This window comes from Lutra lutra, chromosome 11 (assembly GCF_902655055.1).
Source record: "Lutra lutra chromosome 11, mLutLut1.2, whole genome shotgun sequence".
Classification (NCBI taxonomy): Eukaryota; Metazoa; Chordata; class Mammalia; order Carnivora; family Mustelidae; genus Lutra; species Lutra lutra.
Window position 1 is genome coordinate 88924128 of NC_062288.1, and position 23282 is coordinate 88947409.

Consider the following 23282-nt stretch of genomic DNA (forward strand, 5'->3'; position numbering starts at 1 on the left):
AAAAAAAGTTCAAGGTAAGAATGACCTTCCCACAAATCCTACACTTGATAGGAGACTCTTTGAGGAAAAGCAACGAGATGTGGTTCATCTTTGTACCTCCAGCAACTAACAGCACCTAGCACACAGTAGGTGTTTAATAAATTTGCAAAGGAGGGGAATGTGGAAAGGGACCAAAATACATAATGATCTAATGATCTCACCTAAAGTCAAACAAAATAATTACTGCAATACCTGAGGCCAGAATTGTCCCAATTCTACACTGAAGTCACACTTCACAAATACACTTAATCCAGAATGTTTTTAATTGATTGGTACTTTTTCTATTTAAAATAAGAGGGTTTCTAATAACAGAAACCTTGTGGCTACCTTTGACACATCTTTCAACCTTTCAAATCTAAAATCCTAGTAATACCATCACCTAAGTACCTCTTATATCTCTTCTTTTCTCCATTCTTCCCCACTAGCACTGTCCTAGGTCAAGTATCACTTGTTCTCTATTGGACTAATGTGAAGACTGCTAACTTGTCCATTTCCATTCACTTCCTCTTCCATTCAATCCTTCACACATCACTAGAGTGAGATATCAAAATGCCCATCGACCAAAGCACTTCATTTCTCCCCTTCAAAACCCTTCTACGTATCTGGTCCAGGGTTCCTTGGATTGTGCACACAGAACTCATGATCTTAGCCCCACCAACTTCTTCTGCCTCACCCCTCAACACTCCTTGCCCTGGACTTCCCACTTAGCAATTTCTTGTAGCGTCCCACTGTCCCCGTGCCTCCAAGCTTCTACGTACAATATTGAAGGCTGACCATCCCTACTCCTCAACCGTGTGTGCAATTCCTGCTCATACCTCAAGACTCAGCTCTGGCATCACTGCCCTGAGAAATCTTTTCTATTCCTTCCCACTTCCTCTCCCATTTTCAGGGCTTGACTAGATTCTTCATTTATTCAATCAACAAGTATTAATTAATTTCCCTTTGCTAGGAATTGGTATATAATGGGCATTCAAATACGTGCTGAACAAATGAATGCACATATAACAATGAGTTCAAAGAAAGTCCCTGCTTTCCCAAAATTGAGAATTCGCATAAGAACAGAAGTACCATGGATCTATAAAAGAGTTAGGCCTTCTCAACATTATTTTTAATTTATCAGTCTCTCACATTATATTGTAAATTTCTTTCCTTCTTTCTTTCATGGAGAGAGAGAGCAGGGGGAGGGGCAGAGGAAGAGGAAGAGAGACTCTGAAGCAGAGTCCCACCTGAGCACAGAGCCAGAAGCAGGGCTGGATCTCAGGACAGTGAGATCATGACCCAAGCTGAAACCAAGAGTCGGGTGCTTAACCGACTATGAACTTCTTAAGGACAAGAGTTTGTCTTTTTCATTTATATATCCTTGGTATGTAGCCCAGTGTTTCTCATACAGTAAGCACTCACTAAAACATTGTCCAATGGGTGAAGGAAACTATTTCACAATTAGATGTATAAATATTTAAATATTTCCTTAGGTAAATGCAGGTGCTTTTAAAGTTGAGACTAAAAAGGAAAAAAGAAAATACAAAAAATGACCAATGTCAAATCAGCAAAATTTAATAAAGATAAAGGAAGAATAAATCAAAATTCTAATCAGCATTTTAAAAAAATCAAATATAATTGCAAAGTTAAAAAAGACACAACTTTACTTTTTTATAAAACTAATGACACAGCAAGTGTTAGATTTATATGTACGAGATCTTAAAAAGATTCACAGAATGTCAAGTTGCATGAATTTCATGGGTTGCCTGGTACTATCCCTTCATGTAATCTTCATTCTTTACGGAGGTGTTTTCCTTTTCCTAAGAAGCACTCCTTTAATGTGAATTTTACTTAGCATTTCCATGTAGGTAAGATTATCAGTGAACTGCCTCTCCCGGACTTCTAGGCAAAATCAGTTGACTAAAATTATCATTCCAGCGAGTGGGAAGTAGGGTGAGGGTCTGCTATGGTCTTCGCAAATCTAGAGCAGCACTTACAGCTTCTCCAGCTAAAGCAATTCTTCTTAAGGGGGAAGTCCAATCAGATTCTATATTAAAGCGTCAGCAACAGGGCTCCCATGACTTTGCCCTTCAAAGAGCCCCTGCAAAGCTAGCTGCTACAACTGTGGGCGGAGAAGCCTGGACTCCCAGGCACGGAGAAAGCGATCTAAATGTCGACTATTAGTGAGCGGAGGAAAATGGGGCCTGGGGTGGAGTTAGTTTTATTTCACAATACCAACAACACATCGGCTTTGTTTCTTTTTTCCTAGTTCTCCTGAAAGAGAGCTTTCCGATTCTTTCCAACGGGTGTGAACCCCAACCTTTACATTCTTACAGGCTGCAATATCTAAAAGAGGAACAAATCAATGTCTGACCATCACTCAGACAGTCCCACATATTAGGTTTAAGAATGGCAGTAACGGGGGCACGTGGGTGGCTCAGTGGGTTAAAGCCTCTGCCTTCAGCTCAGGTCGTGATCCCAGAGTCCTGGGATTGAGCCCCGCGTCGGGCTCTCTGCTCAGCAGGGAGCCTGCTTCTCTGCCTGCCTCTCTGCCTACCTGTGATCTCTGTCAAATAAATAAATAAAATCTTAAAAAAAAAAAAAAAAAAAAAGAATGGCAATAACGGGGGCCCAACCTCGCAACAAAAACATGCTGACATTCTCAGGGTGACTTCCACATGAGTCACGGGTTCTGGGGATGCCTGCTTCCCCAGCTGAGGATCAAGGTGCTGAGGGACAACATTAGACTTAAATCACAGTCTATACTGCACATTTTACAAGATGGTCTGGAAACCTAGACTGGACACATATGGGGGAAGAGAAAAAATGAACTTCATACTCTCTAAATATTACACATGCAGGAATGCTTATTTCCTTAGAATTTTTTCTAATCATTAATTGTGGCAAAATATACGTAAAATTTGCCATCTTAACCATTTAGAAGCGAGAAGTTCAAGCAAAGTACATTAACACTGATGTTATACAACCAATCTCCAGAACAGTTTTCATCTTGCAAACTGAAACTCCAAACCTGTTAAAAAGTGCTCCATTTCTCCCTCCCGCAGCCAGGGCAACCACCCTCCCACGTTCTGTCTCTGTAGATCTGACTAGTCTAGAGACTTCATCTAAGTGGAATCCTACAGTATTTGTCTTTTTGTGACTAGACTATTTCACTTACCAAAATGACCTCAAGGTTCATTTATGTTGTAGCATGCGTCAGTTTCTTTCTTTTTTAAGGCTGAATAACATTCAATTGTAAGTATATAAATTCCATTATAAGTAAGTAACATTCCATTTTGCTTATGCATTCATCTGTTGATACACACTCGGGCTGCTTCCACCTTTTGGCTATTATGAAATATGCTGCTATGAACATGGACATACAAATATCTCTTTGAGACTCTGCTTTCAAATCTTTTGGGTAAATACCCAGAAGTGGGATGGCTGAATCATACAGTAATTCTATTTTTAGTTATTTTGAGAAAGTACCATAATGGTTTCCATAGTGCTGTGCCATTTTACATTCCCACCAACCACATCCTTGTCAATACTTGTTAATGTCTTTTTCTCTGATGGTAGCCATCCTAATGATTATGAGGTGGTTCCTTAGTAATTTTTATATTTTCCAAATTTTCTATACTATCCCTGTATCATTTTATTAGAAGAAAATTCAGTGAAATACAATCATTAGAAGTGATCATACAAACATATATTTATTAATAGACAAAGATCTTTACCTTATAGTCTAATTTTTTTTAATATGCAGGTTATTTTAAGAGTTATATGAGGCTATGTATACTATCACCTATGTTTGGGGAAATACATATAAACACATTAATATAAATGTTTTATACAGATTTAGTAGAATGGGGAAAGGAATATAAAAGTAATAAACCAGAATGTTAACAGTTAATAAACCAGAATGTTAACAGTGATTATCTCTGGACAGTGGTAATTTAAGGGATCTTCATATTTTTCCTATTTACTTTCTGCTCTTTCCCAATGAATGCTTTCTATAACAAATAGTAACAATACAGGGGGTTAACCTTCTAAGTAAGTGGGGAATCATCAGGGTATCTAAATTACTGTGGGGAGTCATTTTGCTTTGGCCATGAACTACCTACCACTCGGCTGTCTAAGAACACTCAGGCCAAAAGAGATCAACTATAATCCTGACACATAAATTCTACTTTTATTCCCTAAATGCTATGAGGGCTCCATTTGGCTAATATTATGATAGGTGCTAAAATCTGGAAGATACTGTTACTCGCCATCTATATCCTATAACCCCAGAATCAAGAAAGGAGAGACCTTCAAAACAGCTGTCCCCAAACATTTCTTTCTTGGTCCATCACTTCTGTTCTGGCTTCACTGTCTACCCATTCAGGCTAGACCCCGGATTAGTCTTTGAAGAAATGGATTCACTACACATCGGCTTCCTTTTATTTTCTCTACTGTCACATGACCTCTTCAAGAAAGGACCAAGGGAAAAAATACAAGAGAATGTAAATTAACCCTTTTCTTATCAATTTTTAAACAATTCTCAGTTGCCTACTGAGATAGGGACAACCCCCTCAGTCCTCCATTCAAAGTTCTCCATTGTATCATCACATTTTACCTCTCCACTGAGTTCCCAACTATACTTCAAAGAACACTAACAGTTCTGATAAGTGACATGTGGGTTTCTATAAGGCTGAAGTGGGAGGTAAGCAGTCAGGACCCTAGACTTCAACCAGAGCAGCCCTACTTTTACCTCACAATGGAAAATCGTCTAACTTATGATGCACAAAGAAGACAGAACCCTTACTCAGCCATTAAAAACTACATTTCAGAAGAACATTCACTGATTAAAGAAAATGTTCATGATGTTAAATGCTATATGCAGCATTGCTCAAATTCTTATGTATTCTCATACTTACAAATTCTGAACACATTCTAAGTATGTAACAAACCTAGGAACAAACATTTTCGAGAGGAAACACATCCCAGTGTAAATCATGGTTATGTAAGAACGAGAGATTTGCGGGTGCCTTTTAAATTTTCTCCCTTCTATTAATAATCATTTTTAAACATGTTTATGGAATCTTTGCTTTTAAAAATTTTTTTCAATAGTTCTTTAAAAAAAAAAAAAAAAGGATCCCCTTTCTTTAAAAAGATTTTTCTCAGAAGACTTCGCTCTGCATTTTTCCCTTTCTAAAGCACAGAAAATGACTGATCAAACCTTACTCACCTTTGCCGGAGACTTCCCAGACTAACATCTGGTGGTAGCACACAGGGAGACAAACAAGATAGGCTGTGCCTGCCCCGGAGGTTTCAAATACGATGAAATCAAAATCAAGGGGGTAGCAGGGAGAGCAAACAAGCAATATCCTTTCAGGCAAGATGCATGTGCCACTGTCTCCCTGTCGATCTTTACTGCAATGATTCTCAAGTCACCTGCCTTAAAAAGTCCTTCACGGTTCATCTCAGCAAATTGTCAACAACTTGTAAAAGGCAAAAAACCAAGAAAATCTAAGCAAAGAGAAAGAACATGCATTTGTCAACGCTAAAAGCTGGCGAGGAGCGCTTAGCTTTTCCCAAACATCAGAGATCTCCTTGCAGACAAGACATTTCTACTAAATCTTTAATACTCACCAGGTGCTTTGCCTTGGCTCGTTCTTCTTCACTTGATATCCGCTCTCGAAGAATAGCTCTGGTTAACTGCTCATTAGCAAAAGCCCTCTCTCGGTCTAGTTCTTTGCCTTGCTTTAGTCTGAAAAGACAAGAAAGGACTAACTCAGAAAAAAAATTATTTTATGGATTGTTATTTAATGAAATACTTAAATAATAAAAAGAGAAGTAGCCAAAATCACCTTGACCTATAATTTACTAAAAGCGGGTATATTTTCTAGTAAGTCCCCATGCAGTCTCTACCCAAGCATTTAAACTAGCGGAGTTCAAATCCAAGAATAGTTATTTGTAAGACTGCTAAACTAGTTTTGCAAAGTTCTTCTTATGTAAAATTGAAATGGGTCCACCTAAAAATTCCATTCCTGGTGCCTCTGTTTGTCCTCCAGTGACACAAGCAGTAAGCATAATTAACAAGTCATCTACAAGGCAAATATTTGAAAGTAACCGTCATCTTCCCTTCAAAATTGACCCATTCAACTATTTGTTGAATACACACCAGCCCGTGCATGAGGCCCTGATGACACAATGCTGCACAAGAAGGATGGGTCCCTGTCCTCATGGATCTTACATTAGAGCAAGGAACTAAAAATATAATTAAGATGTCTTCCCCCTCCAGATGAATTACTCCCGTTTTCCAAGGATCCTCATATGCAAAAATGGCCAGACCTTTGAACAGCAGGGATCCTCACTTCTGGAATGACTCTAATTTGTCCCTTAGCCCCAGACCAAATGTAACAGTGTGGACATAGTCTAGAAAAATAAGACAATGGAACTTCACCTCCCAAGATCTGTACACAATACTAATTCTATTAATGAGGCATCTGACAGCACTGGGTTTATCGGTAACCTCATCACACAATTACATCATATTAAGTTACAATCCACTTAAAGCCCCTCATTGTGCATGAAAAAGATAAATTACTTTGGCACCAATTTTCACCATAATGCCTGGCACATAAAGGCATTCTGTAATCACTGAATGAGAGTACATTTTAGTCTAATCTTATGGACAAAGATTTTCTGATTGCCTTTTCTTCTCTTGAGAGAATAAACCCCTCTATACCATCATATCCCCAAAGGTATAAGCGATGCTTTAAAAAGAAAAGGTAAAATCGTTATGTTGGTATAAGTGAAATTCCAAGTGAAATCTACTTTGTAAGTGGGAATGATGAGCACCAAATTGAATTCAATACTAGTCTATCAAATTTTAGTTTTAAAAAGATTTTTGAAAAGAACTAAATAAAAACTTGTTACTATTTTTAAGTTGCCACATCATCCAGATACTCTGAAATTCTCAGGTATCAATTACAATCAAATTTCATTATCATCAATTATAATTAAAAATATAATCAGAGGGGTGCCTGGGTGGCTCAGTCCCTTGAGCATCTGACTCTCAGGTCATGATCTCATGGGTCCTGGGATCGAGTCCTGAGTTGGGCACCCCGGTCAGAGGGGGTCCGCTTAAAGACTCTCCCAATCTGCCCCACCCCGCATTCTCTCTCTCTCTCAAATAAATAAATAAATCAGAAATTACCTTGTAAAATATACTCCTAAAAACTGAACCTGTTTTTATGTCTTGAATAAAGATGAAGAACAGAGATACATTAAAACCTACACTCTGAAATTCTCTAATGCAAAAGTAACCTCTAGAAGCTTTTCCTTAAGCAGTAAGTACAATTACACTTACACAAACCAAATTTCTCCATATTATTTCACAGTTCAGCAGCATCAATGCTATCAGTACAGTAACTCAGCGGACGTGCATAATCATAAAAGAACACGGATAATTAGAAGTCTCGTCATTTGTGGAGAGCAGCAGTTCTAAAAGCATCCACAGACCTCAGCAGCGGCGGCATCCGTGGGACCATGTTAGAAATGCAAACACTCGGACACCACCCACATCTACTGAATTAGAAACTGTGGGGGTAGTGCCCCACAAACTGCCTTTTAGTAAGTCCTCCAGGTGATTCTAATGCATACTGAATTGAGAGCCACAGCCCTCAATTACCAAAATATACTTCTACCCACGTAAGTCCTGGAGATCTATAAAAGGAGAATAACAACAAAAATGAAGTGGTCCACATAAGGACGGTGTGCTGGTAACTGCTAAGGTTACTGTATCAGATTATAAAACAGTGCAGTTGAAGCACTGCACTAGCATATCACCTACAAGTAAAAGATATTACCTAGGTTACAAGTTAGGTGGAAACTAAAATAAAATGATAAAAATTACTATCACTGCATAGATCACCTACTACATGTCAAGAACTGTGCTGAGGACTTTACATGCATATATAAACTGTTTTAAAAATCACATTATTAATTCATTCACATAAAATGAATTCTATACAAGTAGATTTTCTCATATCTACCACATGTGGTATATATTTTAAAATACTGCTTAAATAATAATAACTATTTTTCCAATTTAGTTTACTTGCATATGGTATCAATTTTAATTACAAATAGAGTAAAAAGGAGCTCAACTTAAAAAGTTTTGGCAAGGGGACGCCTGGGTGGCTCAGTCGGTTAAGCCGCTGCCTTTGGCTCAGGTCATGATCCCGGGGTCCTGGGATCGAGTCCCGCATTGGGCTCCTTGTCCAGCAGGGAGCCTGCTTCTCTCTCTGCCTCTGCCTGTGACTCTGCCTGCTCTCTCTCTGACAATAAATAAATAAGAAATCTTTAAAAAAAAAAAAAAGTTTCGGCAAGTTAATGAAAAAGAAGCAAAAACTTGGGCACAAAAGCCTTCAATGTTATAATAAAAGTAAAGATTATCAGTTTGTAATACCTCGTACAGATGCACAAACTTTAGAGTTGGGAGTCCTGGGTCCAAATCAAGGTTCTAGTACATACTAGCTGAGTCAATACTTGAGTTAACTTCCCTGGGTCTTGTTATTCTGAGTAAAATGAACCACTATAATACCTACCTTACCAGGTTCTATATACACAAAACACTTAGCCAAAAGCACTCAACACTCAACACGGTTACATAATAGTAATAATAATAGTGTCCACTGTGGGGTCAGGAATACAGAAAAAGCAGTAGTTTTCTGGAAAGAAGAAGAAACTCTGCCAGTTCACTATATACACCATGACTATGTATGCTTTGTCTTTTCCATCTTCCTTTTTTTCCAAGTTTTCACTGATAAGAAGTTCTGCTTTGAAGACATGAACAGACATTTCTGCAAAGACACCCAAATGGCCAACAGACACATGAAAAAGTGCTCAATATCACTCGGTATCAGGGAAATACAAATCAAACCCACAGTGAGATACCACCTCACACCAGTCAGAAAAGCTAAAATTAACCAGTCAGGAAATGACAGGTGTTGGCGAGGATGCAGAGAAAAGGGAACCCTCCTACATTGCTGGTGGGAATGCAAGCTGGTGCAGCCACTCTGGAAAACAGTATGGAGGTTCCTCAAAAAGGTGAAAACAGAGCTACTCCACAACCCAGCAATTGCACTATTGGGTATTTACCCTAAAGACACAAATGTGGTGATCCAAAGGGACATTGTGCAACTTAATGTTTATAGCAGCAATGTCCACAATAGCCGAACTATGGAAAGAGGCTAGATGATGTCCATCAACAGACGAATGGATAAAGAAGATGTGGTCTATATATACAATGGAACATTATGCAGTCATCAAACAAAAAATGAAAGCTTGTCATTTGCAACAACATGAATAGAACTAGAGGGTATTATGCCAAGTGAAATAAGACAATCAGAGAAGGACAATTATTATCATATGATCTCAATGATATGTGGAATTTGAGAAACAAGACATGGGATCACAGGGGAAGGGAGGGAAAAATGAAACAAGATGAAACCACAGAGGGAGACAAACCACAAGAGATTCTTAATCTCAGGAAACAAACTGAGGGTTTCTGGAGGGGAGGGGAGTGGGAGGGATGGGGTACCTGGGTGATGGACACTGGGGAGGCTATGTGCTATGGTGAGTGCTGTAAATTGTGTAGGACTGATGAATCACAGACCTGTACCCCTGAAACAAGTATACATTATATGTTAATTAAAAAAGGAAGATCTGCTTTATTTTTATTATCTTCAAGGACTTCCAAACTTAAAAACTGACAATGACTTGCAGCCCTATCCCTTCATATGCTCCCTCCTTTCTTTCCCACTTGCCTAAACACACACACACACACACACACACACCCTTAAATATATGTCTGTGTCTGTATATATAATGTGATAGGTAATAAATTCTTATTACCTATCAGTAACTTTACTGTGCAATCTAATAAACCTGTTTTTTCAGCTTTAAAATATGATGGTTGAACTATATAATCTTAAAGTCCCTTGCAGGTAAAAGTTTTACAAACATTAAATACATTATTCTCCATCCCATAAAAACTCTTGAGAAAGTTGGTGGCTGAAGATAAATGAAACAAAGGAGTACTACCTCCAAATTTGATCATTTCCATTCAGTGGGCACTTTTATTTCTCCTCTCATCCTTAGAGTTTCCCACTACTTAATAAAAACTATGAACTAGGTAAGAATAAATGGGATCCACAAATTCATTCAATATATAAATTACTGGGTTAAAGACATTATTCTGATTACTGAGAACAAAATGGTTAGCACAAGTGACACAGTCCCTATCCTCAGGAAGCTTAAACCCTGATGCACTTTTTTTTTTTTTTAAGTGAGGTTGCTCTGAAACGATATGGATGGGAGTCAATATCTGAATTGAAATCTGAAGGATATTAACTGAGCAACCCGGAGAAGGAGAACTTGTTTTAAGGGAGACATCAGTCGGGTCCCGAGGTACTGAGAAAGGCTTCTCTTTAGAGCTCAGTGTGTGCCTGCTGCTTCAGACACCAAAGGCTGAGAGACCCAGAGTCACTGAGGGAACACTGTTAACACACACACACACACACACACACACAATTATCAATAAAAAATTAGTGCAAGGCTTGGAAGAGTTTCTGAAGCTTAAAACTAAAAAACTAAAAACTTTAAAGCTAAAAACCTTACAATTACAGAAACAAATTTTAGGAAAAAAAGTCTAGAAAAGTTTAGAAGTTCTGCTTCCTTTCATATGATTTTGGAGGGCAGAGTTTCAGATAGATGTATCACTATATGAAGTTTCCTTTTTACTTCAGAAGTAAAAGCAACAGAGGAAAAATTTCTGAACTGTTGTATTCCTAATTTCCCCAGATCTCTCCTCCACGAGATTCACTAACAGTAATACATTTCTTCTAATTAGTTTCCTCTTTCACTGATTCGTGTAGATCATTTTCCAAATGTTTTGCAAAACACACACACACACACACACACACACACACACACACACACACACACTGCCTGTATGTTCAGAAGCTCCCAATTCTTTTCAGAGCTTCTTCTCCAGGGCCCTTCATTTGATTGTTCCATTGAGCTATTCTACTCAATGGCCATCTATGAAAGGTAGATGGCTGTGCGATCATCTCATTTTTCTCTCTGAGCCAAGTGAGATGACCCAGCTTTCTGGGCCTGAGTGCTACTGGCCCAATGGTGGAGCCACACATCAGAGCCGGGTTGTTCTGGAAACACTCCACAAGGCAAGCCAGGGAAGTGCTCACTGACAACAGAAGGCAACAGTTTACTGCTTTGAAGGTCCCTGTTAGGTGAAAAGGAGGCATGAGATAAAACGGGTCTTTGATTATTAACCCGGGTTGCCAAAGCTTCAAGAATTATCTCGAAATAAAACTAAACAAACCAAGCATCCTAGAGAATACATTCCCTTTATTTATTGGCATTCCCCACATATTATTTCAGATCTCCTGGTCTAATATTATTCTACATTAAGCCCCTGATTTAAGTTTCATTTAAATCTCCTTCTTTTAAATACATATCTCTCCTCATTTAAATTCTCTAGAGTTTTAAGCAAAGAAGTAGGAGTTTAGTGTAAACTTTTCTTATTTGCATTAAGTAATTGGATAGCTTGCCTAAGCTTAATGAAACAAATACCAGGCAGCTCTGCCCTTATACCTCGAGCCCTAGCAACTTAGCTGTTTTTCTCGGTATATTCTCAATCAGGTGAGAGATTTAAGATACACCAGCAAAATGAATTTCTAAAAACCAGCCAAATCTCCTATAATGAATTATTACAACATGTCCTTTTAAATGGAAAAAAAAGAGAAACCCTCATATACATTCAGCTTTCACAGATATCTAAAATCTAGTCCTACATGTTTCAGTTTCTACATAAAAACCAGCCAATATTATTTGATTCTAAATAACTTAAAGATTTCAAGAAAGTGGGAAGGGCATTTCAAAGATAGCTTTTAGCTATGCAGTTTTTTTAATGTAATCAACCTCATTATCCTCCAGGAAGGAGGCATTTCTATCCCCCTTCTTTCACAGGAAAAAGACTGAGATGTGCAAAAGCCCATGGGAGACATAAAATGACCTGATCTGATTTCCAAAGCTATGCTTCTTAAACCTCCTAAGAAGTCAACCCCTCGACAGGAATTAGATCCCATTGCATTACTCACCTCTGTGGTCACAGAAGAACAGTTCGTAGATTTGATATTATTCATAATTATTTTTTAAAAGCTCATTTTTTATTTGACTCCACTATATCAAATCAGAGTTTGCCGAAGTCAAAATTATTACCAGCCCTTTCCCAAAAGTGGCTTGGCTTTCAGGGGCCCTAACTGTTTCTCTGAACCTGGACACTGCTCATGTGACCATACACAAACACTCAGATTTATCTTCATATAGGCTGACACGCAAGTAATTCTATACAATTCTAGCTTAGAAAAATACTTTATAATTTAATGTATAAGGCCATTATATTACTGAGGAAAGATGACAAGAACCTCAGATAATGGGGGAGAATAAACCGGAAATGAAGATTGTTAGAGATAAAGTGATTTGATGAAATGATTTATCTACAACTGAACTGTGACCATTTTACAGAGACAGTATCTGCAAAGTATTGCAATGCACTTGACTCAGGAAGACTATTTCAAATGCTGGAAGAGAAAAATGAGCGACTACAACCTCAAAGGTCATTTCCAGTGCTGATGATGAATTTTATTTTAATGCATCATACTTTGGCAGAACATGCTGAACCAGCATTCAAAATAGTGTTTACCATTCATTTTTTAAACAGAAAAGCTGAGCTGGGTAATTCAACAAACTAATTATTAGACTATTAAGAATAATGATGGAACAAGTATACAATTTTTTAATAGTAAGACTTTATAAAAATAAAAGAACACAGGAAGCTTAATACCTCTCCACTCAAATTATTTCAAATACTGGAAGCAATGTTTGTGCATTGAGGTTCCAAAATACACACATACAGAGGAAGGTACATTAATACAGCCATGTTACAGTCATATATAATAGCTACATGTCTATAAGTAACATTTATATGTATCTATATGTAATATCTTGATATACAACAGATAAAGAGTTAGTATTTAATAATGCTGACATTTGGGCCAGGCACAGGTCTGGGCACTTGTCAGGTGTAACTCACAACCCTATGGAATTGATTACTATATTCTGGATTAGGAAGTGGAGACAAAGAGAAGTTATGTAAAACCAAAGCATTTGTAAGTTAAATGGCACCTGGCTTTGGCAGGCATTCAATAAATACTTTTGAAAGAAGGAATACAGAGTATGAGCATACTTTAATAGTATAGAACATAGGTATTCTTTATATAATGGTAATTTTGCAATAAAGGGCACTGTCTTGGAAAGCTGAAGGACTGCAGTCTAGCAAACCATATAATAAACCAGTATTATTTAACCAGCATTACAACCTGGCTCTGAATGTAACTAAGAGGACATTTATTTTGGTCATCTATGTTTCTACATAAATATCATTTAAAATGTCATTCAGAATTTAACAATCAAGATTTCCTTCCTTTGCACAAACATATTTTTTAAAAGTGATTTTAGCTTACGTTCAAAGGTAGTCATAGTCCGGACATTTTCCTGCAAAGCTTCAAAATGATGCTGGAGGGAAAACTCAGCCTATAACAGGAAGCCCACAACGTCTATTGGGGATTACCCAGAGCCATAATCCTAACCCGCCCCCCAACCCCAACCTCAGATGACTGCCTCCCATCCCATATCACATATTATTTTGTAGTCAGAGTTCCTTTTTCAATTCTCATTTAGGGAAAAAGATCTACCTGTCCTACTTTTCTAATACCATTTTCTTACTGAATACATTCTCTACTGAGTGAAAAATACATTTATATTTGAAAAGAATTCTGATTTTTTTTTAAGAATTCTGATTTTATTCTCAAATTAATGTCACCATATCCATGGCTCATGCACCTCCTTGTCCCTTGGAAATTCACAATTAAACTCCGCAGGAGGAACTTACAGGACAACCTGAAGCACCTTTGCCTTCCCTCTCCTAGAAGTACCTACCGCCACTTCTTTATCTGGCTTAAGCTGACTATTCAGAGGCATCTTAAACCAAAATAATCAACTTTTTATTTTATACATCAGTTGTCACAATATTCAAAATACAACTGGACAATGGTGAGAGTGGAGATACAGAGACACCATTAAATTGTGGATATCAATAGGGCTTGAAAACCAACTGTTTCATACAAGGAGGAGGAGGAAATAACCCTGAATGACCTGAAAGTATCTGTAACTTTGTTACTTGTCTAGAAAGTATCTACACCCCGGCCTATAACATTCCTTTTGAGGGTGCTGGGCGGGTTTATGTACTGAGATGCTGGAGGAAGATAACCACAGGGTCAGCTGGAGAAGAAAGGGTCTAGGGCACAAATGTAGGCATCGCCGGAGCAAATCCCCATCATCAGCCCGCGTGGGCCACAACTTGGGCAGGGACCAGTGACAATGTGAGCCAGCTTCCTCCTGTAGAGACAGAAAACTATGACCTCCCTGGGTCAGTGACCTAAGTTACAGGGGAGGCTCTCGTAAAGAAGACTCAGCTATGAAGAAATGACAGCATTCTCACTATCCTTAAGTATATGAAACACGCATCAAGTCTTTTACAATGATTTGCATTTTATGCTTCTTCTTCATAAAAGACACACCTCGCCAGGATACACTTTTTTTTTTCTAAGATTTTATTTATTTATCTGTCAGAGAGAAAGATCACAAGCAGGCAGAGAGGCAGGCAGAGAGAGGGGGTTAGCAGGCTCCCTGCCAAGCAGAGAGCCCGATGCGGGACTCGATCCCAGGACCCTGAGATCATGACCCAAGCGGAAGGCAGAGGCTTTACCCACTGAGCCACCCAGGCGCCCAAGATACACTTTTTGAAATTATGTCCTTGTCAAGTTGCTAAGTTTGGGGAAACTTTTGACCAGAAACAGAGAGAGAGAGAGAGAGAGAGAGAGAGAGAGAGAGAGAGAGATTACCCTTCTCCATTCTAAGACTTGAAGAGGAAAAAGAATCAATACCTGTTTTCTATTTCAAAGAACTTTCAAGCTTCAACCAAACTGCAACCTCTCACCCTCCACCGGCATTATGCCTCTGGAATGTACAGACACACACCTCACTAACTCAATCCATCTCTTTTATGGGAGACGCTTTAATGTTAGAGCTTAGCGGATTCCTCCATCAAGCCCAGAGTAAACATTTTTAAGGAAAGAATGATGACACAAAGTTCTTTATTCTTCTGTTTTAAATCAAGTAGCCTTCGAATTTCTGGTTTTGACTCATATACTGAGCTGTTAATTTGATTGGCACATAAAGGTTAATGACTCTTGTTTTCGTAAGATGTGCTTGTTATCATCATATAATCGTGTTTCTTTATTCTCGTTAGTCCTTATAACCCTGAATCGTACCTTTCCTCCTATTTTGTTTGGTACACTTTTGCCAACCCATTAATTTTTAATTCACTTATTAAGGTTCAAAAAGATTACTTTTAAGTGTACGTCATATACTACACAGCTCCTGAGGGGGTGAGTGTGTCTGCGTGTTAACACAATCTGGCAGCCTTGATCTTTAAATGCGCAATGTGGCCAGCCACAATTATTAAGAGCACAATAACTAATACACTTACCTTTATTTCCTCCATTTTATATTATGTTTACTATTAATTTTACTTTGCTATCATTTTCCCCCTTCCTTCCTTTACTATATATTCTCTTCCCCTCTCAAAAAGCTCTAGTGTATTTTTCTATGCAATTAGTGGTCATTCCTTTCCTCTCAGAGATACATCATCCCCCTGCTATTGTTAAAAAACACAATTCCTACTATTTTCTCAACCACTACTCTCTGCAAACTCAGTAAGATGAAATCATTTGAATACACTGACTTTTCCCCAGAATCCAACTCCTTATCTAAGAGTTCAGTGCTATCGAATTCCTACAATTCTTGAGCTCTCTCTTCAAGGCCTTCTCACCAATTTCAAGAATCCATATGAATAGTGCCTTTATTAGACATTCCTGTGTACCATTCAGGCATACAATGCAAAGACTCCTCCTCATGGATGCTTCCTCTCCTCTCCACATTTCCCTGTACTGAGATCTGTTGTATTTGTTATTTGGTTAGAATTCTCTTTTTTAAGTATTTTCCTAAGATGGTCTACTACATCAGATACTTGTCTCTGACTCTCGGCTTCACACCCCTCTTCTAACCTCAGCTTTTGTGATGTGAGAGCCATCTAAGCCACACTTCTGCTCCGCAGTTGGGTCCCTCTTTCGCTCTGCGGAAAGAGGATGCCAGCAGGAGACTGCAAGGCTGGGGAGAGAAAAAAGGCACTCTCCTGTTTGCTGTCTACATCTTTCAGCATCACTCGGGCCTCACTATTTAATCCAGTTCGCCCACACTTGCAAAGATCAACCGCACTGCATCCCACGCTGGAGACGTCAGCCCTACCAGGATGCTCCTCAAAACCTGAGTCCCCCACACACTGGCCTCTCCTCAGAGCTCAGAGACAAACAACAGTGCCACCAGCCAGGAGGCACCTCGCCCCCTGAGGCCGAGCAACAGTTCACAGAACTCCTCCTGCAGGTTCAATGTTTTATCAACTGCGGCTGCTTCCCGCCAGGTCTACCTCTGGGACACCTGCAAGCTGTGCTGTCCAACATAGTCAACAGGAGCCACAGAAATGGGGCCACTGCAAACTGAGATGTGCTGTCCGAATAAAGGACACACTTGTGTCCTTTTTTAATACTTAGTAGGAAAACAAGAATGTGGTGTCACTAATAAATTCAATGCTAAAATGATGGTATTTTGGATATACTGGGGGAAATAACATATCTTAGAATTCTTTTCACCTATTTCTTTGTACATTTTTGACCTGACTACTAGACCGATTTTAATTAATAGAAATGTAACGTGAGCCATCGATGTAAACAGCACTGCCTTAGGGCTCTTCTGTGTTGTGGGTTTCCTCCTGCCTTTTCAACCCTTACATACTTCATTAACAATTCTTATATTAAATTCTCTCTGTAGAAGCAACTGATGAGTTTTGCCTCCTCGATGGATGCTGGCTGCTAGCCAAAATAATATTTCAAGAATAATAAATTCTCAATATCTTCACATGCCCAGAGGTCCTTTTCTCACCTGACAGGCCAATGAGAGCTCAATACAAAATTCGGGAGTTTCGGCCTTGTTTTTCTCAGGAATCCTGAGAGTCGTCCCACCTTCCAGCCTACAGGCTGGCAGAACCAGACTGATCCCATTTCCTTTATAAATTAGTGGTTCCTTCTTTCAGGCAGCTTACAGGATCCTCTCTTTATCCCTAGAGTTGAAAACTGTTAGGGTCCATGAGTCGGTGCGCGTCTGCTCTCATCAACTCTCAGAAACAGAGAGGCCCTGCCCTGTGCAGACTCCAGTCTGTCTTCAGCTCAGGGAAATGGTTCATTCCATTCAACTACCACTGTTTCTCTCTCTCTTCCGTTTATCTCCATCTACGATTTACTCTCTTTCATCAATTATAACGAGATGGCGCTACCTTCCCCATCGTTCAGTATCTACAAAACCAAGATGCACCCTCAAGTCGACGTATCTTACATCAAGTAGCAACAGCTGCTAATGCCACAAACATCAAAAGCACCAGTGAAACACTCCCAACAGTTCTTGGTGGAAGCACCTTTGTGGAGTGCTCCTCTCATCTGTCTTTCTGCCTGGCTGCAGAGCCCAGCAAGTACCTTCTCATCATCTGCCCCCTCCCCAGGGCGTAGGCCCAGATGCTGGGCTGTGTTTAGCAGTGGTACCTGTTTCACGGTGGGGGACCAGGCAGTCTCCGCCCTTGGGACCGGGTGGTGGATCACCAGCTGAGTTTTCAGGCGCCACCCCCTCACCACGACCCCCACCCCCAACCCGGTCAAAGGAACCAGGAGAAAGTCTCTCATTCCCATCTCTCTCCCAGACCAACTGACGGGCATTCACAGAGATGAGGACGCATTCCGGTGATCCTTGCGCTCTGCCCAAACTAGCCCACTGGCTCCCACCCGTCCATCACACACTCCTCTAACCCGCAGCAGCTGGGAATGAGGCTGAAATTGAGATGGGAGGATGGTGGACATGCTTTAGATGCTTTTAAGCCTCCAACTCCCTAATATCCTCTCCCCTTTTGACATTACTCTTCTATTTTTTATTCTTTTTTAACGCTAATGGGTTTGTTAAAGCATTTTAGGGCAAAGTTTAACTGATTAAAACACTGGATGAGGGATGCCTGGGTGGCTCAGTTGGTTATGCCGCTGCCTTCAGCTCAGGTCATGAATCCAGGGTCCTGGGATCGAGCCCCACATAGGGCTCCTTGTTCAGCGGGGAGCCTGCTTCTCTGTCTGCTTCTGCCTGCCACTCTGCCTGCTTGTGCTCTCTGACAAATAAATAAATAAAATCTTAAAAACACAAACAGGGGCGCCTGGGTGGCTCAGTGGGTTAAAGCCTCTGCCTTCGGCTCAGGTCATATCTCAGGGTCCTGGGATCAAGCCCCACACTGGCACAGCGGGGAGCCTGCTTCCTCCTCTCTCCCTGCCTGCCTCTCTGCCTGCTTGTGATCTCTGTCTAATAAATAAATAAAATCTTTAAAAAACAAACAAACAAACAAAAAGCTCTGGATGAAACAATCCAGGGCACTGTAAATTGTTATGGAAATAATCTCCCTAGATCGCCTTTTCGCTATAAGCTGCATTTTCCCAAAAAGAAACCTCGGGTATAACACAGCTCCCTTGTATTTTAAACACTATGAAGTTTTCATACATATAATATATAATATGTAATATATGCATGGTGAAAACTATTAACACCTACACAATCAAATAAGAGCAATTTCACAGGAGGATAGAACAGCATGGCCCAGTTCTGCAGCTAATAATAATCAAGCATAATTGAAGGACAGGTCTTAGGGAATCAAAGAATAGACAGAATGCCTATATCACAGAGCGCTGCTTTGATTAAATGTTGCACAGTAGTAAGTTCAAGATTAAATTCCCTGGCAAGCACCTATTCTATAATACTTGTGAAATGTGCAGCCAATTGCTGCAAAGGTCAGCCTGAGAGAAGAGTGACGTCCTCTTTGGAAAACTCGAGAGCCTAATGAAGTTGTACGTGAAACGGAAAGACAAACCACCCCCCCCAACACTCCACCACAGGAGTAGATACTGTAAGACCAAGTCTGTTCTCAGAAAACTAATGGAATTCCACTACAACAAAAGGATACACGGCCTCTTAAGAACCAAATTTTACAAAAACGAAATCTTGCCATTTGCAAAGATGTGGATGGAACTAAATGGTATTATGCTACACAAACTAAGTCAATCAAAGAAAGACAATTATATGATCTCTCTGATATGAGGAATTTGGAAGGAAGGGTGGGGGGTCGTGGGGGGTAGGGAGGGAAAAAACTAAACAAGTCGGGATCAGGAGGGAGACAAACCATAAGAGACTTTTAATCTCAGGAAACAAACTGAGGGCTGCTGGGGGTAGAGGTGGGGAAGGGATAGGGTGGCTGGGTTATAGACAATGGGGAAGGTACGTGCCATGGTGAGTGCAGTGAATTGTGTAAGACTGAAACAAATAATACATTATATGTTAATTTAAAAAAATCAAATTTTACATTATTGAGCACGGTCACAACTGTTATTATTAGCTAGTTAAACACAAACCTTAGAAAAGAATATCCATCGGTCTCACATGTGAATAAAGATGGCCCTGTATTTTTCACCTCGACTGCTCTGTAACCTCAAAAGAAATACCAAGAGCTGAAGAGGCCTTGTCCCTTAGACCAAGCTCATCCTTCTGTTACAAGTCACCTTGGTCTGCACAGCGAGTACAACAGACAACATCAGCACCCACCAGGCCATCTCCACAGTGCCTTCTCCCTAGATAACAGCAAGCAATTTGCATGGCTCTCTTGACACTACTCATCAGCTAAAAATTCATTCTTGGGCAGAGGTTTTATTTCTAGCATTCCCTATGAAATCATGCTAAAGAAAAAACAAATTCCAATAAAAACCATTGATCTAAAAGCCACACTAAGCAGTACACTGGATTTCATTTAATTTTCACCTTTAAACAGAACATGAGAGAGCAGAAAAGACGTATCACAAGAGCCAAAAATGTGAAATTCTGTATGACTTCACCTACTCTCATTCTAGGGTTCATGTTCATTTCCTTCGCTTGGTATTTTCCATCTCTGATTCTAAAGTAAAAAAATCACAGACATACTTTAAGAAATAAAAATTATTACCATTCAGAATTCACATCAAAGATAACAATGAAAGAAACAAATGAAGCCACCAGAAATGAAAATGCATTGAAAAATACTTCCCCCCCCCCCCAAAATCGATCTGTGGCCCCTAGTTTAGGAACAAGGACTCGACCTGCAGGAGCTGGAGCAGGACATCCAGGACTTGCTGGTAAGGAGTCTACCAGAAAACAACTCCAACTCACTCTAACAAAAGGCATTCAGACCCATGTGGTCCTTTTACTCTCTGGTCCATTTCATTTTGTTATTGTGAGTTCTGAAGATTTTCACATACAACTTATGCCATTTAAATGGAAAAATATGCATAATATTCAACTAATAATACTATAATAGGTACCATTTAGGGAGTACCTCCTTGTGCCAGGTATTTTAATGGGTGCTTTACGTACATTATTTCATCTAATCCTCACAAAAATCCCACAGAGTAGTAGTTATTCACTTTACAGAGCTAAAGAAACTGAAGCGGAGAGAAGTTAAATACACTGCTCAAAATCACGTTAAGAAAGGACGTGGTAAGATTTCTATTCTAGCTTTCTGACTTTAAAAACCATGTGCTCATTCCTATACTACATGATCTTGCCTATGTGAAATCAACATGCTTAAAACCCCCCAAAGTAAAATGTGTCCAGTGTTCCGATTCAATTATATTAACATACACATCTAGTCTTTCTTCCCTCCCAAACAAAGCCCTCCATCTTTTGTCATTTGGCCATAATGCAACTGTGAAAGCAAACACAGGCGGCAATGTTACATGGCAACAAGTGGCTAACAGAGGATCCAGAATGTGCTTCCACTCCTCCCCCAACTCAGAGACACCCGAGGTTCAGAAATCCTGCTACAGCACTTTTCCAAAGGTATGATCTGTATATAAAATGACATTAAGTGAAGAAGCATAAACTAAAGATTACAACCACGTTGATTACGACTACCAAATACTATGTATACTGGGTCTTTCTCTCAGAGTCAGAGTTACCAAGACTGCAGAGGTAATACATTAACATTTCAGTTAACATAAACAGCTACGCGGTCCCCTTCATTGATCTGCAACATAATTCTAAGTGAGAAAAGGAACTCCAGTGTTGCAGTGAGAAGGGAGTGTGCTCATCAGGCTTTTCAGCCAGACCATTTACTCCTGGGCAGCCTGTCCAGAAGAAAAACACCGTGGGTGGTAAGCAAAACAAGGGGAAGGAACTACAAGATTAACTACAGTTAAAAACATCCTGGGCACACTGCCTACGTGTTATACACAAATGCTTAATAACGGAAAAACTTCAAAATGATTAGGTAAACCACATCTACTTACACAAATAAAAACTATTTCCACGATGTTAACAACCATTTCTAAATTCCAGCTATATTATTGGCCTGAGGAAATAAGGCTTTTTAATTATGCAATATTAGTCACTGACATAGTGCTCCAATCCCACGCAGCACGAACCATGTTAGCTAAACTAACAAAATGAATAATTTAACTCTCAGCCAGCAGGAATTCACTAATGCCACCTTCATTATTTACTTCACAATACCCATTTCTGTTCTTTTTGAAATAACAGCTGTAGGTGTTCAAGATGAGCCCATAGGCTACTTACAAGGTTTCTGATCCACTATCACAGGAAAATTAATTCATACCCCGTTCAAAAATATTTAAGTAATCAAGGATGTTTTAAAATCAACCTACACTCTCTTACTGAGCTCCCTCATTAAATTCTAACCCATTAAATGTCAATAACCCTAACGTATAATATAATCAGTGTAATCATACTTCAGATAAAACTCATAAAATGTGGTATTGCCACCGCACAAAAAACAATGTATCTCATCAATTGTGTATTTTCACACCTTTTACTACTTGGCTTTTCCTTATTGCACCAGGAAAAGGATTTCTTTTCTTTCTTTCTTTTTTTTTTTTTTTTAAGGAGGAACAATTTTAGACACAAAAATGCCTCTATCATTTTCCTTCATGGAAGGATTTTATGGCTTCTCACTGTAACTAACAGGGTTGTGAAAAGCAGCAAGAAACCAGATGCGTTCACAGCAATCCAGAACAAATTTGGTCACAGAGACCAAGGCTTGAACTCAATCACTCTCTTACACTTGCCGAGTATCAGAAGTGTCCCAGTTACCCCACAGTTCACGGGAGGCTCATCTAGCTTCGATTCTGCAGTGATGATAGCCTTCATGGAGATTTGAAAAATGGTCCCTGAATTAGATACTTCAGTTTTATAAGCAGCTAGAATTGTACTAACTCATATTCCAGTCCTAGTTAGAATAATTTTAAAGATAAATAAATACTGTCAAGGAAGAAAAATTTCAGGGAGAACTATAAATTTCATTAAGATATATAGCAGATGTTACGTGGAAGATGAATATTCATTCCATCTGGCTTCCACTGCCATCCATTTTATCTTTACAGTGATTTCCAAATATCCCAACTCAAAATGCTTACATTGTACAAAAATATAAGTGCAACACGTTTGTGGTGCAAACAGTTTGTCATTTTTTTTGCTTAGTTCAACATGACTAAGTTTGTTAATATATTTTGACAGACTTGCATAACATCCTAAAATGTTTTGAACAATGCAGTTTAGGCCGCAATGCAATATTAATGAGTGAATAATGTTCTTGAATATAAGGTTTAATATTTAATGACTCAGAGTGCTGCCTGGATTTGATGCAGAAGAAAAATGTGGTTTGGAATCACTGCATTTATCAGGGGGCCTGAGAAAAAGGACTACGGACTCCAGGCAAACCTTTAACCTAAACTTTGAGCTGGGGTCTCAGGTGTGAAATTGATGCTTCACCAACTGAATTTCTAGCACTTATCAGTAATCACAACATCACACCATTTATCAAGTGTCATTCATCAGAATTTCTTTTTTTAAGATTTTATTCATTTATTTGACAGAGAGAGATCACAAGT

General features: G+C 39.2%; 1 protein-coding gene across 2 annotated transcripts in view; it reads right to left on the reverse strand.

Annotated features, from left to right (window-relative positions):
- The window catches only part of CHCHD3 (coiled-coil-helix-coiled-coil-helix domain containing 3), a 278747-nt gene that overhangs the window by 172433 nt on the left and 83032 nt on the right, over positions 1-23282 (reverse strand). For both annotated transcript variants that reach the window (XM_047694914.1, XM_047694913.1), the window contains exon 4: positions 5653-5770. In XM_047694914.1, coding sequence (XP_047550870.1) covers positions 5653-5770 — 118 coding nt within the window. The remainder of the gene's footprint in view (positions 1-5652; positions 5771-23282) is intronic.